This window comes from Anabas testudineus, chromosome 17 (genome assembly GCF_900324465.2).
Source record: "Anabas testudineus chromosome 17, fAnaTes1.2, whole genome shotgun sequence".
NCBI classification, from domain to species: Eukaryota; Metazoa; Chordata; class Actinopteri; order Anabantiformes; family Anabantidae; genus Anabas; species Anabas testudineus.
The window spans coordinates 21,150,562-21,167,443 of NC_046626.1; the positions used below are offsets into that span (position 1 = coordinate 21,150,562).

A 16,882-nucleotide genomic window follows, 5' to 3' on the forward strand; every position below is an offset into this window, starting at 1 on the left:
TGCAAAGTAAAATGAGCTTTAAAAGGAACTTTTCATGTGAACATTACAGATTTATATGAGAAAAGGTCATTAAGCAGTAGTTTACTCAACTAATCTTATGGCACAAAGGACAAATCCATGTTTCAAACAACAAAGCTCCACTTTAAACACACACATGTAAAATTACACTCCATCTATTCCATTCGTGCAAAAGCAGCTCAGAAATGACCAGTAGGACCAGTAGGTGTTGTAGTGCTGCAAACTTGTTATTGACTAACACTACATTGTCCCAGGAAAGGCTTCCTTCCCCTCCTGGCTGCAGGTATTTACTGTACCCTGCCGTTTGTCTCCGTGACACCAGGAAGAGCTCGGCGTTGTGCATCTGGAGAACACATTTGGGTTTAGTGTGAGTGAGGTGTTTTGACAAAGCCGAGGAAGAAGGAAACTGAAAGACAAAAGCTTATGAAAGGGCCACAGTGAACCTCCAGTCCTGGGAACTGTGGGAAAAAGAGCCGAGAGAAAAAGCTCATGGTGAAAGCTGTAAAATGCGAATCATAGCTGTAATTTCTTAATCACTAAGAGACGAGAGGCAATAAGAGGTGATGAGATGTGAGTTCTGTCATTCATCACAGAAAACAAAGCCCCAAAAGTAATAGATCTAATTAGTGTGGAACTCATTTTGGTTCCAAACCTCGAGGCTGCGAGAAAATATTTCATTTCATCATATGAGGGGAAAAATCCCTTGTTCTTCAGTGGAGAGGATTCATTTACAAACTGCACAAAGATTTGTGTTTCAGTCACTGAGCACATAAAGAATCAGGTAAAAACAAAACATTACTGTGATTTTCTTTCCTCCACAACAATTTAAAGGATCATACCACTGTTTTTCAAACTTCAGCGCTTTAACCGGAAACGATTTCTACACGAGTTCTGTACTAACGTTCATTTTCAGTGCATTAGACATTTCTTTAAATCACTTCCCTGCAGCCTCACACACTCATGAAATCTGCTAGAGTTGTGTAATCTGCTACTTAAAGGAAACCTGCAGGCTGCAAAATAACATATTTGAGCAAAGAGAAAGAATTCCTACACTCCCACTGATGACAGCTTTTTCAGTTCTCCTTATATTATCAAATGCCTTCTGCTCCGTTTTACTTGTGTGGATCAGGATTTTTCCAACCAGGTGGCGACTGCTTCAGTTCCTATGAAGTGAAACAGAGTCAAGTTGTTGTGAGCAGACTCTTCAGCGGCTGTGTCGCCCTACACCAACTCAGAATGATGCTTTAAGAATGAATAACAAACAGGATGGAACAGAACAAACTAACCAACCTGCCAGCGACATATTGAGTCTTGTTAAGCTGACATAACTCTGTGCATACGTCCCAACATGTGTTTAAGGTCATCTCTCACAGCATCCTCCTGTTTTAACGAGTAAAGAAAAAAGTGTTTAAGTAGTAAAAACATTTTTCCCACATTTTGAGTTAATACTAAAACCCCAGAGAACCGAGTAATTGATTTTATTATCACTGTTACTGCAGTATCCTGCGTTTGGCAGGAAGTAGCAGTGTTTTTGTTCAGTCTCATTTAGCCACACTTTGACTGAATTATGCCCCAGTTCCTGCGTTCGGTTCCCTTCATTAAAAAGCTCTAAGTGTGAGTATTTTCTGTAGAATACATGTAGGCACTGCCAAGTGTTGAGTAGACGAAGATGGAAGAGCAATTAGCCTCAGTCAGTTGATAGAGGAAGTCTGGAGAATGGAGCTTTGACATTAGAGAAAACACGGAACGCAGCGACGGCTGGTCAGTGGAAAACTGGAAATGATGGTTTCCTACTTAAACTGGAGCCAATGGCAGAAAACTGTTTTCTCCCTTTAAAACTGTGAAGAAATGAAGAGTTTCTTGTCACATCTTTGTAAAACTTCAACTTTATCGTCTCCCAAAGTCCCACATTAAACAACAAATCACTGTTTTATCATTTATTACATATATCTGTGTTTATCTGCACAACTGCAGCAGTGTCAGGGGAGTACTCGTCTTTCTTTAAACTAAACTTTGGATTTTTAGTCGATTCTTCATCAATGATTAAAAAATAAGTTCTTCAAATAAAGAAAACTTTCCTTTAAGCTGCAACTTTAATTCCCACTGACGTATTTATTGTTAAAAATGATCCTTTATGTCCATGCACGGAGCTGCGTTCACAAACACACAGCACTGTTTAAGAATGTTGCTCACAGAAAACAGGAGGCGTTTGGGTCCAGGACAAAGTGTAGGTCACCAGCGTTTTGACAACAAACCTGTTTATTGTTCTGTTGTTCGCTTTCTGTCGTGGATTCCAGGAGTTACGTTCTGATGTTACTTCTACTTTTGGTCCAACCTCTTTAGTTTTGTCTTGTCCCACTCTCCATGAAGGCGACTTCATGTCTATCCTCACTTTTGTGGAAACGTTCTGTGCATGAGTGAGAAATTATCCAGTAGCTTGTTTGTCTCGTGTCATGCAAAGCGTCTTTGTCACATACTGTATTTGTAGCGTTGGGGGGAACACATTCATCCCGTGGGAATTTACATCAGAGCGCAGCTGGGAACGCCTGCGAGGATCCCACGAAACATCATTTCCCAGGGGTCTCCCTGTCAGTCTCTGAGCCCACACAGACTCGCGGGAAGCTATTTTCTTCTCCTCTCCTGAAAAGGCAACAGTGGGAGAAGTTAAATAATGGCCTCTGGTGCCTTCCCATGTACAGCCATGGTAATATAATTACACTCCATATATTACACAGGCGTCCCGCATACTGTGTATTTTGGTTTGCAGCTGTGACAATTCCCAAACTCAACTCACGGGCGGTTTTGTTTGGTTTCAGTGAAACGTAATAGAAGCATCAGCTCAACTGTTGAATAAGTGCTGTACATCCAGAGGTGCTGCAGGTTCAGTCTTGGTGGACACCACGTGTGAATCGTGATTCTAAAACGAGCTCTGTTATCGCTGCTCTCTGCTGTGATAACTATCTTTGCAATAATCTTTTTCCTTTCGAGCACTTTGAACAGCCGCGTTTCTTTGCTGCAGTGAGATAACGTGCTGCAGCCATCTGTCTTTTTATCTCTTATTTAGCCCTTAGATCATAATTTTACAAGAAAACTGGGAGAAAAGTAAAATCACAAGATGCGATAATGTCACTGTAATTTCATTTGGAGTTGTTCATGTTGAGAATTTCTCTGAACGAGTGAAACGTCAGAACTCTGCGTTATCTCTGTCTAAATGAAATCACGGACAAAAAGAAATGTTTTCTAAAGGGGGAATCTTTATTTTTAGTGTGTTGCAGAGACACTTGGTCTCTGTCAGTGACTTTGTTTAGTCAGTGAGCTACGAACTGGGAAATTACCTCAGTCACAGACAAACGTCGGCTGTTTTAGGACATTTCAGACATTTTTCAGGGGAAAAACATCAACATGTGGAGAATTTCCTGCTTCCAAACATCATCCTGAAATGACACATCCACAAATATTATCTGTACCATATCACAGCTCATAGTCCTAAAACCTGAAGCGTGCTTATTGTGCAGAACTGACTCTCGTACAAAGAGGTTCCAACAGAAGCAGGATTATGTTAACAATAATCTATACAACAGTTTCCCTTCAGTGAAGTTACGAGTATCAAGATCCAATATTTTCACAGCTCCTTGGTGATATATTGTCTTAATATTGCACAAAATTAAAGGTAATTATATTAAACTATCAACAGCTGGGACCAAGTTTCCAGGTAATTATTTCAAAATGTTCTTCTATCACAGTAACTGGTGATAAAAAAAGATAATTTAGGGTGTTGGGCCACTTATTTTTACAGAATGACCAAGAATGTTCAATAAACCAACATTTACACAACTGATGATTTTATTAACTGATTTGTTATTACATGGCACATACCTGTTGAGGCCCCAGGCAAAGCACTCACAGTGATTGCTGAGCTCCCCCAGTTACGTAGAGGGCAGAACTGAAAACTGAGGGGGGGGGGGCCAAGCAATGCTTGTCATAGTTAAGTCTCACACCAACACCACCCCACTCAGCTGCAGTCACGCACAGCGTCAACACGATGGTGTGACAACAAAAATGGTCTTGAGCTGTTCACCTGAGTCTTGTTGGACTCATTAACCAACCATGACCTAAATCCCAACAGTTTCTGTTTTACTGATAACGTGAAAACACAGGAGACAAAAAAGCATAAATCAAAGCAGGAAATGAGAACCTGCAGTGTTTCTGAACCAAACAAATAACCGACTGAGGGAAACGTTTCGTCCACCGAGTGGCTGTTTGAAAGAGAGATGATTGGAGGTGCTCATACTTAATACTTGTCAGCCCATGGAGCCACTTGCATAACGTCCTGAAAGCCTCTTGGTGGTGGAGGGCCGTTGAGAGCCAGGTCCCACTCTCCACGTCATGCTCGATTTTCTCTGTGTCGTACCGCAGATATTAATGAGACCTGCAGCGCCGTTTCCCTCTGCATCAAGTTAACTGTTCCAACATATGGGATTTTGCTCAGTAACTTTGGTCTGAGTAACATGGAGTAGAGTACCTGCAGAGAGCTAAATATCCAAATATCCACTTTTACCTGCAGAAGTACGTCCACTTTAATCCCTTCTACCCTTTTTAATTACTTTACCTCATTTTTGCTTCTTCCAGGTGGATTTGGGATTCCTCCGATTCATCACAGCCATCGGGACTCAGGGAGCGATCTCGAAAGAGACCAAGAAGCACTACTACGTCCGCTCATACAAAGTGGACGTGAGCTCCAACGGCGAGGACTGGGTCACCATCAAGGAGGGTTCAAAGCAGAAGGTAACGATCAGACATTCATGAGCAGGTGTGGAACGTGGTGCACTTCTCATTAAGAAACATATAGATACATACAGTACACAAGTCCTCGACCTCAGCTACTGTTAAAAAGAGTTTTCCTACATAGAGTCCTACATTTGGCTCTCCTGCCTCATGTTGAACAACCACTATCAATTTATCTACTGTTGTTTTTCTGCCAGAGGCAGGTCAAGTGGTTTTATGCTGAGTTGGGGTCAAACCAGATTAAACTTCAGCATTCACGCAAAGTTCCAGTCAGCTGAGGACAACGCTTGTTATTTATGTAGTATTAAAACCTCAGTAGCACTTTAAAACCTGATTTAATACTTTAAAGACTAAATTCATACAAGTACAACAGTAAACAGTGTTTAGTAGTCAACATGATGTGTAAAGTGTCTGTGGCAGCAGCAGCAGCAGTGACTGATTAGTGACGACATCAGTAGTAGAATGAATCAAGTTTCTCTTTATTGTCCTCAGATCTTCGATGGGAACCACAACGCCATGGACGAGGTTCGCTCCTTTCTTCCCAAACAGACTCTGACCCGCTACGTCCGCATCCGCCCCATGACCTGGGAGCAAGGCATCTGCATGCGCTTTGAGATCTACGGCTGCCGGACATCAGGTGAACACACACAGAGCACGAGGCGTGACCCGACTCCCAGCTCGGCTTCGTTAAGATTTACAATAACATCACAGTAAACATACAACAACACACTTCATTCATTTATTTCCTGTTGTCTCACGTTTCCTCCTATTTTCCACCGTCACACTTGAACTGTGATATCTCCAACACTGATCTTCACCTGTGCAGGTTACGTCACCTGTGTTGTTCAATGTGAGAGTAGCAGTAAAAATCACCCCTCAAAGTTTGGACCGTGCACTCTCCTGTTAATATCAGTTTCTCACTTTTGCACATCGTGAATCAAGCTAACATCTTTTTGGCTGCCGGATGAGAACCTCCTGCTGCTCGCCGTGTTGATTTAAAATAATCACCGCTTCCAAGGCAAAGCACAAACTCCCACAGAAGGACACCGTTATTCATTACAGAGCAGCAGAGGCAAAGCATGCTGTCTCATTACTCATCCCCAACATTACATAAACCTCAGTGCTTGATGTGCTACAAGCGACTCTCGGTAGGAGAGCTCCATAAAGTAGGTATTAGGCTCTTATTCATGGGAGAACAGGCTGTGGAGTGTTAGACTGGTGATTCAGGAGAGAGTAAGTGTAGTGTGAGTATTACACATGAAGCAGGACAGTTACTCACTGAGTGAGTCGTACACATTTACTACATACAAAACTCCTAATCTAAAAAGTTCAACTTTAAGAAATGATCACTCACTTCTCTTCTGTGCCTGTGATGATATTTGATACTTAACTTACCACGCACACACACACACACACACACACACACACACACACACACACACACACACACACACACACACACGTAGGGGTTTTCCATAAAGATGTGAAGCTGCAAATTCACACTGTGAAGGGATTTACATCCTCAGCAGCAGTAAAACACCAGATACAGTAAATCACAGACCAGTTTGTTTGTTTGAGTTTTATTACATTTTTATATTCTGAGGAAACTAAAATTACAGCTGAAGTCTCCTAATTATCAGTAATTATCACCGTGTTTTAATAATGAGTCTCAAGGTCACACGTAGCATCTTCTCCATCAGACGAGTCCGTCGATGTCAAGAGACGAGCTTTTCAAAACCTCGCCACTGTGACCCGAGCTCTGCTGCTGCATGGCTGCAGCTTGGTTTCTAACAGTGTGTGCAGAACGACATGCTAAATGTGCTAAATCCAAACAGTAGCTGATTGTTGCAGACGTTCAGACTAAAAACAGCTCTGCACCGAGCTTGTTGCTGCAGGTACAGAGGATAAAACATCATTTAGTTTTTGTCATCAAAGGGAGTTTTCCTTCACTCGAATCAAGTGTGTGAAGGATAAAGGATGGAAAAAGCCTTTGGGGCAACTTTGTGGTTTTTGCTGTGTCAGTAAAATTGACTTGATCCTGGAAGTCACACACAGGCCTGTATCTTCATCTTTAATCCATCACACTCAGACTTAAGATATTGTGTGGTAGACGAGGCCTCGTCAGCTCTGTGTGGATGAACACTGCAGGAACATGTTCAGATCCACTAATCTCACGGGTTTCTTCACGTATCAGTACCTGAGGAACTCCAGTGCCAACACTTTTCATATCTGCGTGCTCGAGGTAAATTTCACTGTTCACTCGCTCCTTGTTTGTTTAAAACAACAACATCATCTCTGCCCACTGCAGTGATTAAAGCCTTTTTCAGACTGTTGTTCTGCATGGAAAATCACAGCCTCTCATTCACTTGATTGGAGCTGGCCTGTTGACACAGTGGGCTGATGATGCACATCTAGACTCAGGCTTGTGCAACAAAACCACAATTTAACGCTGTGCAGAGAATCACTGGCTGCTCACATATGTAAAATGTTTCTGGATCCTATGATAGAAATGAAAAACGATGTCCACTGTGACATATATGTGTCTCTTATAGTTGTACTAGCAACAACTGCAGTAGTAGCAGTATTAGGACAAGAAGGACCTGTTCTAGTAGAAGTAATGTTGTTGAAGCAGTAGTGGTAACAGTACACGGTTCTATGACCGGAGTCTAGAAAACACTGCAGGTCCTCAGACAAACTTGTCAGACACATGAAAAATGTCATCGCTCCATTTTCAGTTCAAACAAACTCATCCAAGCGACGATAACCGGGTCTTTCTACAGCAGCACCCACAGGGCATCAGCTAAAACTGCTGACTCACTCTAGGAGAGATAAGAGCGGCAGCGTCCCGTCTTATCAGCCCACGGCGCCGCTCTTCAACACTTTCTAACCCTCCTCTCTCTCTCTCTCTCTCTCTCTGTGCAGACTACCCCTGCTCAGGGATGCTGGGGATGGTGTCAGGTCAGGTCTCAGACTCTCAGATCAGCGCCTCGTCCTACGCCGACCGGGGCTGGGTGGCTGAGAACGCCCGCTTGCTGACTGGGAGGTCGGGCTGGACCGGGCAGCAAACCAAGCAGCCCTTTAGAAACGAGTGGCTACAGGTGGGTTCACGGCTCCCGGTGACCTGTGGGTTCAGTGGTCAGTCGGTGGATCAGTTCGTCTGCTCACCTGCCTGTTTCTCGTCCTCTCTGGTAGGTCGATCTGGGCCAGGACAAGATGGTGAGCGGGGTGGTGATCCAGGGCGGGAAACACCGCGACAGAAACGTCTTCATGAAACGGTTTAAAGTGGGACACAGCCTGAACGGAGAAGAGTGGACAGTCGTCAAGGAGGACAACACCACCAGGCCCAAGGTCGGTTCAGTCACACGTCCCTCAGACTGACGAGCTTATACAATACTCAAAGGGAACCTGTCAAATGGTTTAAATGTCAAAATGGAAATTAAACTTTCATCTCTGAGGGGTGCACAGCTTGTGGTCAACGTTCAACCAGACTGACAGAAGGAACTATCAAACCAGGTCGGCTGAAGTGTTGACACTGGAGTAAAAATACCCCATTATGGTCTCGAATAACAGAAGCAGAAGCACATGTCCCGCAGAAAAGTGCCCCTCTACAGTCGGAGCTGCTCTAGACGGAGCTCGTTTAACTTTAGCAGACTTTTGAAATCAGTACAGCAACAATAAAGGTTTATTTTTATTTGTAGTTACAGACAGAAAGTCACCGTGAAGCTCAGAGGATGTGAAAGGTGTTATATGAACAGCAGCCCTGCAGCCGTTCCACCTTCCACGCTCACGCAGGCCACTGCAGATTAACAGCAAGTAAATTACAAGAAAGGCAGATAAAAGCTTGCTGACATGAAATAAGCCTCCTCTTATTGTAATCTGTGTTTCCTGGGAGCCGTCACACAGACGCTCGACTTGCCGCCGCTGCTTCAATGAAATGTTTTGCACCCAAATTATAGAGTGCTATTCACGTGAACTCTGACTGTGCTGTTTGTCTGAAGCTCTCAACAAAACATCATTGTTTTGTTGACATTACATAGTTAGAGAAGTAAATAATATTAGGGTGCAGAAAATAAAGACAGTGGTTGAAGAAAATGTAGTTTACATAGAGAAACACAGTAAGTACAAATTACTGAGACTAAGTGAGTTAGTGCTGTGAGGACCAGACCACACACGTATTGATTACTTTGCCTCCTGATGATTTGTACTTTCCCTCATTCCTTCCAGTGTTTCCTGACATCACATCAGTCAGTCCCATAATTATGATGCGTTGTTCTGCACTCGTGCTGCACGACGACGACGACGACAATCAAATAAAAATGAATAAAAACTGCTGCTAATGATTCTAAATTACAGCGTCGAGACGAATTTAAGGATTTAAGGCTGCAAACAAGGAGAAACTCACTTTCAACAGGAACTGTAACAGCAGCAGCAGTAATTGGACTGTAGTTGTAGTAATATTGGTGGTAGCAGTAACACTTCAGTGATGATGTGCTGAAGCTTCTGGATCACACTGAGTGTTTCAAGTACAATTACAACAAATAAAACCTTATAGAATGAAATATATGATCATCCTTTACATTACAAACATCCTTAACATTAAATCCAGCAGAATGTGAAGCGGACCTGACAACTTGACTCTTGAGTCCATGTTCAGCTGAAGCTCATGTGGTGCGATCAAAGCTTCAGAGCAGCAGCCGCAGTGAGACTGAGCTCTCATTTGATGTGATTGGAAACAGGCAGAGCAGCATAGTTTTGGTTTGTGTAAGATAAACTGGAAAAACTGTGGAGCACGAGTTGCGAGGAACCTAAAGACAAACACTGAGACACCACTGTTGTCCTCTCAGTGTGAGTAGAAGGATGAAGATGACATCAGACCTCAAGCTGTCTCAGATAATCCGACTTGTCTCGTTGCCCTTCTCCTCGACGTGAGCGAATCTGATTCTCATCCTCAAGAGGAAATTCATGTCATGGCTCTCAAGACCCAAACTTCCTCTCGTGAGCCAGCCCCCGTTGGCACGACATCCTCCTCTATGTGTTCCAGATGGCAGGGCGGAGGACGAGGTTGGCCGTCAGGCTCCTGCTGATTTACTGCAGACGGAGATCTAGATGCTCTCCTGCTCCTTCACTCCACCTCTCTGCTCTGTTTCCTGTGTCTTTTTATAACGTCTCTTCAAAAGACGCAGGCCTGGCCAGTTTAATTTACAAATAACTAATATTAAAGTGTTAGTATACATAATGGGACATGCTAGTTATTGTTCTCTAATCTTCTGCTGCACAAGCAGCTCGGTTAGTCCGGAGTGTGTTGGAGTTTGGATCCTAGTGTGACAGTAACTATTTTCATCTGCGCTGCTTCCATGTTGGTGCAGCAGGATGGTCTCTGGTTCTGATTTCCTGGTTTTGGTTTCCTCCTTTCTTATAGAACACTACACATCATTGTTTGTTCTTTTCAGGCATCGAGCAGAAGAACTTTGTGCTCAGAGCAACAAAAGCAGGACAAGAGCAGGATCTTCATGCTTCACACTATGACACAATCTGGATTATCCTGATATAGAAACCAGATTTTCTTCATGTCCTGATAAATAAAATAATCTGAGGCCACACACGATTGTTTCCTGTGAACTAAAACTACACATCTCACCTCTGATAGATCGATTTCTCTACATTCCTGCTAAACTGGATCACGTGTCAGTCTCACATTAAGATCTAATATCTTACGGTCGGGTTGAAAAAGCACTTTACCTTCAGTTTGTCATGGAATTAAATGATATTGTGGTTTTTAATGAAGTTTCCATTTGATCTGCAGGTTCACAGCTCAAACTGATCAACTTTAATCCACTATAAAGACGTATTAGTTGTTAATAAGAGGAAATGCTCATTCTTGAATGAACCTGTCTTTGTGCTTTGATGCTACATTTTCATCCTTTAAACTCTGTTCTACATTATAATGAACAGAAACAACGCTTGCAGCTATCAGTTGAACCCTGTTGGATCTGTTTTAGCTCTCTCAGTTCTTCAGCTTGAGTGAAATGTCGGTGTCTTACTTCTCCATCAGATTTTCATCGGTAATCAGAACCACGACACCCCCGAGCTGAGGTCCATAGGTCCTCTTCTGACCCGCTTCATTAGGATCTACCCAGAGCGAGCCACCACTGAGGGCCTGGGCCTCCGCCTGGAGCTGCTGGGCTGTGAACTAGATGGTGAGTCACATTCACGTCTGTGGTCATGTGAGTGTAGCGTGAAGCCAGAGCTGATCGAGCTGTGTGGAAAAGATAATGTTAGTTTCACGTGTTAATGTCTGACTTTGTCAGTATTTACAGAAACTTCTCCGAGCAGCCGGTCAGCCATGAGGCAATTCACAAAGATTTTAGAAACACCTGTTGTACAGTCTGCAGCCTTGATTTTTGGACTGTGCACAGAACGTCCACACACACATCTGAGGACATGGGAACATTACAAAATTATACCCAACCCTACACTCAGCCTTTACAACACAGACGAGTTGCATGTTAAGACCACACATGCACTGGACATGTGTCTGAACAATGATACGTATTGTTTTCTATTCATTCCCACACAAAGACGGTGTCAAAATGCAAATCTCCCAGCACTAAAACGCACCGATGCTCTCAGAAAGCAGCAGCTTTATCACATTCATTACCCAATTTTGAACGTTTTTAGTACCTCTGCCTTAACGGCTTTCCAGCGTGTGACAGACGTTAGGTGATGCGACAGTGCAGCGTTGGCACAGTGAGTAGATAGACTTTCTTGGTTTTTCAGTATGGATGCCAAAATTTTAGGTAAACAAGAAAATGTCAGAGTGGGTTGAAAATGTTCAACATGCAAACAGCATTTTCAGATTTGAATTCGTGTGTACGTGGAGCCAATCAGTCATCCACTGACTGCTCACTTCAGGCTGCTTATCTGCAGCGTTTGGTGTGACGATGACAGAGAGCGGGGAGAGCGAGCACATGAAAGGCTGACACATGCCAAGGCAGGCTACTATCTCTGCTGCTGCAGTGGTCAGGGCTCTGTGTGAGTCTGGGAGGGGGAGCTAGGTGAGGGAGGAACAGATGAAGGGAGGCTCTCCAGTGGAGTCTGAGGATCTGGTTTCCCTGTAGGGAGAGTGATAAAAATCAGGCAAGCTGCAGAATAGACAAGGAGAGAAGGATGTGGGCGTGAAGAGGGGGGGGGGGATCACAGTAACTGTATAGTTATATAGGAACTTTCAAAACTTGTCTTGCAAAGTTCTTCACCAACAATGGACTCTTTGACATCAATGATGCAACAATGTGCAAGCAAAAGGCTGCCAAACCCCAAACCATAACCCTATATGGACACACAAGTCTCCAGAGATGCATCCATCTAACATCTGCACCAAATACACAGATGTTTGCTCAACCTTTAAATATGTGAATACATTTTAACCCTCATCGTCCTCTAAATTCCAATAAAAGTAAATCAGTTCAAATGTAAAATAAAAGTCTTTATTGATCGAGCAGAAACAACAACTAAAGGTCATTAAACACTCTCTATGTCACTGAGCTACATGTGTTTTTCCACAGCAGTTAGGACGTGTGTGTGTGTGTGTGTGTGTGTGTGTGTGTGTGTGTGTGTGTGTGTGTGTGTCTTTATGTAGCAGTGTATAGATGCTGGGATTATGAGGCTGACACCGGCTTATTGAATCTTGGAAGTACCACACACACAGCACAGGATCACCTGATTCTCATACTGAATTTCATTCACTGAGTCACAGAATAGGAAGATTAAGAGGGAGAGAGAGTGTGTGTGTAAATATGGAGGGTGGGGGGGTGGCGAAAGATGTGAAAGCCAAAGAAAAGAAGGGAGGAGAAGAGGAGTGTGGTATTTGAGGCAGCTTGTCTCGGTCTGTCCCAGATGAACACAGTTTCGCTTCAAAAGCAGAGAACAAAGACAACACACACGCTGTCACGGAGACATGACACAGACTGAGACACTTTAATCAGTGCTCAGAGCACTTACACGTATCACACACACACACACACACAAATGCATGCGTGCAAACCATATGTGCACACTGGAGAAGGAGTTCAGATACTCATATATAAGCCAACAAGGCTTCAATCTGAGGCGCTTTATTAATGTACATCATGATGAAGCTTTAGTTTTCTGGTTCTTAATCAGGCTGATTAGATGATTTTTAATCATCAACATGTACTTAAGTTGGCATCAAAAGCTATTTTCATTATAAGGTGCCATATATACATTCAATTTATCAGCAGTTCATTTGTAAATATATTAATTAATCTAAGTGATGTGAATGCTGAAAGGTGGATGATTCATGTTTGAGTGGTAGAAACGAACAAGCTACGATGTGCCTGCAGTTTAATCAGATTTGTTGTTGTCGTTGCTGCTTCTAGTTAAATCATCTACTTAAATCCACACTGCTGGGAGAGCAACCCTCCATCCCACTCAAAATGTTGAAAACACGCTTCCTTATAAAGTTTAATTACATGCAAACCATCTGTTTTTTACATAGCCTACATATGCTAATTTATGTTTGTTTGCTTCATTTCCATAAGAACACATCACCAAACGTCGAGTGATAAAATTTAACAAAATACAAGAGTTCCCGTCTGTGAAGGGAAACCAACGCTCAGACACTTCACTCACTGTTATAGTGGGTGGTGTTCAACCTAACATCTATTTCTCCACATCAGTCACATTTATTTGGCCTAAAACAGCAAAGTCACAGGTTGCAGAAGACTTCAGATGTCACTATAATGCACTGATGCCTCTGTTCTGCTGCAATTATGCATGAATGTCACAGCCCCCTCTTCAGTTTCAGTAATGTTCCCGGTTTACTCAGGGGTTAACTGGGGATATCCATCCAGCCATCAAATAAATCAGAAAATACAAAGCTGCTTTGGCACATTCCTGGATCTGTTTCCACAACAGGATGTCAGAATCAGGATAATTAGACTGAAAACAGATTAAAAAAGCAACAAGTCTGAGAAACGGCTTCCTGTCATCCAGTATGTGTGAAATGCAGCAAACTCTGCCCTTTTAGCTGTTAGACCATCACAAACCAGCAGGGACTCCCACACCCAGGTTTGAAGTTCTAAAGAGGTTTTTGGGTCCTTGCGTCAACTGTTGCTTTCTATCGTCAGACATTACGACCGCGGCCCCTCCCACCACTCCGATCACCTCCACACACCCCATGACCACGTTTGGAGCGACGACCACGGCGCCGATCACCATCCCCGGCACAACACTGGCTACAAACTGTGAGGAAGGACAGGACTGCATAGAAGAGACAGACGACTACGACCTAGGAACAGGTAAACCACCAGATCTCACTTCCTGTTTCTTTCAGTTCTGTTCATGAAACACGTCTCAGGGTTTTACAGACGATACAGGACGAGAAAACAGAAAGTGATTTGAAATAAAACACACTTTTCTTCTCCTTCTTGCCGCTCTCTCCTCTTTCATCTTTAATCTGCTGGTTTATCTCCCTGATTTTGACTTGTGGGAAGCTGGTTGGATGTAGATCATGAAATATTCTCCTTCAGCTTGCTTCTCACTGCTAAAGTTCTGACAGAATCAAGGATTTTTTCTACTCCGTCCATGTTTAACATTCTCCTTTATCTTCTCTGTTACACTCATTTAAGGATCTTCTGCATAGCTGTGCGCTTTGTGTTGATTTGGTTTTGCGAACTAAACTGTGTTGAGTTTGTGTTGGCATCTGTGTGGGCGGCACCCACCTCTCTGACCTCTGACCTCACCCTCACTGTCCCATCTGTCCCTAGCAGGAGGCACCACAGTGGCTGACCCCGTCATAGACTTCATGCCAGGTGAGGATGTCCATCCCCATCTGCTGCCACGTTCACTCCTCATCTTTCATTTACTCCTTGCGTCTGCTTTTGTTTTTATCTTTTCAGTTTTATCATATTTTCTCGTTCTCAAGCTGCTAATCCCGTCTGACATCCTCTCTCATCTTCTCTACGCCGTACAGCTTCTCAAAAGTCACGTTGAACCAGTTTATAGGCAGTTGAACAAATCTCAGCATTAATCTAGCCACTGTGTCACCAACAGTACTGAGAACAATCACCACAACGATCAAACTGGATATTTACTGGGAGTCGATGGCTGTGTCATCACCATCAATGGATGGATGTGTTTAATAATATTTTAAAAAATAACAAGGCAATGCTAATAAAACAAAAAAAGACACAGAGAAAAGGTGAAGGGAGGAAACACAAGCAGTGATACTGTACATTATGGTAGATACAGCACTAAAGGGAAAACTGGCAGACGTGGTGGGAAAACATTCCGCTTGTTTCCAGAAGCCCTGCATTTAAAAATTGCACGGTGTGGGTGTTGGTGTATAGAGAAACACTGAGGTTGGTGAGCCTTCACACATGGCAGCATTCAAAACCAAATGGAGCTTTTTCTTCTGCATGAACATCTCAGCAGTTGTCACAGTTTATCATCCCTGGTGAATGCACCAAATTCAATTCATCTGGAAGTAAAGTGCCAGTCTAAGGAGGAGAGGGATGAATAGGAGGAGAGATGGTAGCAGTGACAGAGAGACAAGGACAGAAAAGAAATGGAGAGCCTGCATGAGGGATGAATAGAGGTGAGGCAGAGAAAGAGGCAGGGTGGGAAGTATGAAGAGGTAGAGGCAGGAATAGAAAGGGAGGGTGAATGTAAAAGAGGGGAGCGGAGGAGAGCAGGAGAGAGAGAATAAAGGCCTCTTGGGTCTCAATTATCCGAGCCAAAGCATCTCATGAAGACAGTTCGGGGTTACCATGCAGCGCCTCGGTCATCTCTGCATCCTATTAGCCGCTCAGAAACAACACGGCCAGTGTTCAGACGGTTCTGCTTTCAGTTGGATGCTGTGGTGAACCGCTGCCGCCAGTCGACTGCTGGCACAGGCACAGAAAGAAGGAAGGGAAATGCTGTTTTTTTGTTTGTTTGTTGTGCGTTTGGGGTTTTCTTGTGGAGGGCACATCCACATGTCGGTGGCACCACGCCCTCCTCTGTGGAAGGTCCCGTCATTCCTCTCTGTCTCTCCCACTTGATGTTGATCCCAAACACATGTACATGCTGCTGCTGTTTTCTATCACTGTTCCAGTTCCTCGGGGGGAAAATGCCCCACAGTGCTGCACAACGTGTCTTTTGTTTGGTGTGATGTGTTTTCCACATGCTACATTATTTCGACTGAGTGTACTATAGCACAGGAACAGCTCTCTGATATTGATTTTACCTGCCGTTATAGGCTCCTTCTTCAAGCTGTCACCTCACACAGGAATCTAGTTTTTAGTCTTGTTCTGTCACAGAGCAGCTTTTCAGGAACTACTAATCAGGGTTACCTTTGATTTAACCCCTGGAACAGAAGCAACAGTTAGCATGTACGGTTAACAAATGAGTTTGGTTCCACTCAGAAATGGTTTTGATCGAGTTTATGTCTGCGACAGCTCATCTCTAATCTGAGAAACGCCGTCTTTGGACAGTGGAGACTTGAACAAAGCACAGATTAACTTCTTTGTTTCCTCTCTCTTGCAGCTTATCTCTGGTTCGCCTGTAACTTTGAGTACTCATCGTTCTGCGGTTGGACCTGTGAGACCGGAACAGGGGCTCAGTGGCTCACCCAGAACAGCGGAGCTCCTGCAGTTTATAGAGGACCAACCCACGACCACACAGGTAGGAGACACGCTCACCTTCGTGATGAAGGGCTTTTTAGCCAGCACCACGTGAGCACTCTTCTGCTCTCCATCTTACTACAGAGTTGTTGAGGAGCCAGCGGAAACCTCTTTTACTAGATGTAGGAATATTTTTAACAAAGCTTTAAATAACAGAGTGTGTTGTCAGTGCTGCTGGGAATTCACAGTGCCTCTGTTCTGAGCTGAGGAACTGAGCAAAAGATGCAGATATGTAAAACAAAATTCCCGTTGGGCACATAACCTGATTCCTGAAGGTCAAAGAGTTTGAGCTGAACATGGAGAACTATAATAAACATAACCAGGCCTGATACTGTACGTTGTGCTGACGTAAAGCCTGGAGCCGCAGAAAACAGAACAGTCCATAAGTTGGACCACAC

The 16,882-nt window shown here is 43.6% G+C and overlaps 1 protein-coding gene across 3 annotated transcripts in view; it reads left to right on the plus strand.

Moving 5' to 3' along the window:
* Positions 1-16,882, plus strand: part of LOC113172010 (neuropilin-1a-like) — a 55,961-nt gene that overhangs the window by 33,415 nt on the left and 5,664 nt on the right. Inside the window, exons 7-14 of one of the 3 annotated variants that reach the window (XM_026374790.2) lie at positions 4,648-4,803; positions 5,296-5,440; positions 7,726-7,901; positions 7,996-8,151; positions 10,856-11,000; positions 13,950-14,120; positions 14,592-14,633; positions 16,348-16,485. In XM_026374790.2, the coding sequence (XP_026230575.1) occupies positions 4,648-4,803; positions 5,296-5,440; positions 7,726-7,901; positions 7,996-8,151; positions 10,856-11,000; positions 13,950-14,120; positions 14,592-14,633; positions 16,348-16,485 (1,129 nt within the window). Of the gene's footprint in view, positions 1-4,647; positions 4,804-5,295; positions 5,441-7,725; positions 7,902-7,995; positions 8,152-10,855; positions 11,001-13,949; positions 14,121-14,588; positions 14,634-16,347; positions 16,486-16,882 lie in introns of all 3 variants that reach the window. The other 2 variants (XM_026374789.2, XM_026374791.2) reach the window with 2 other exon arrangements.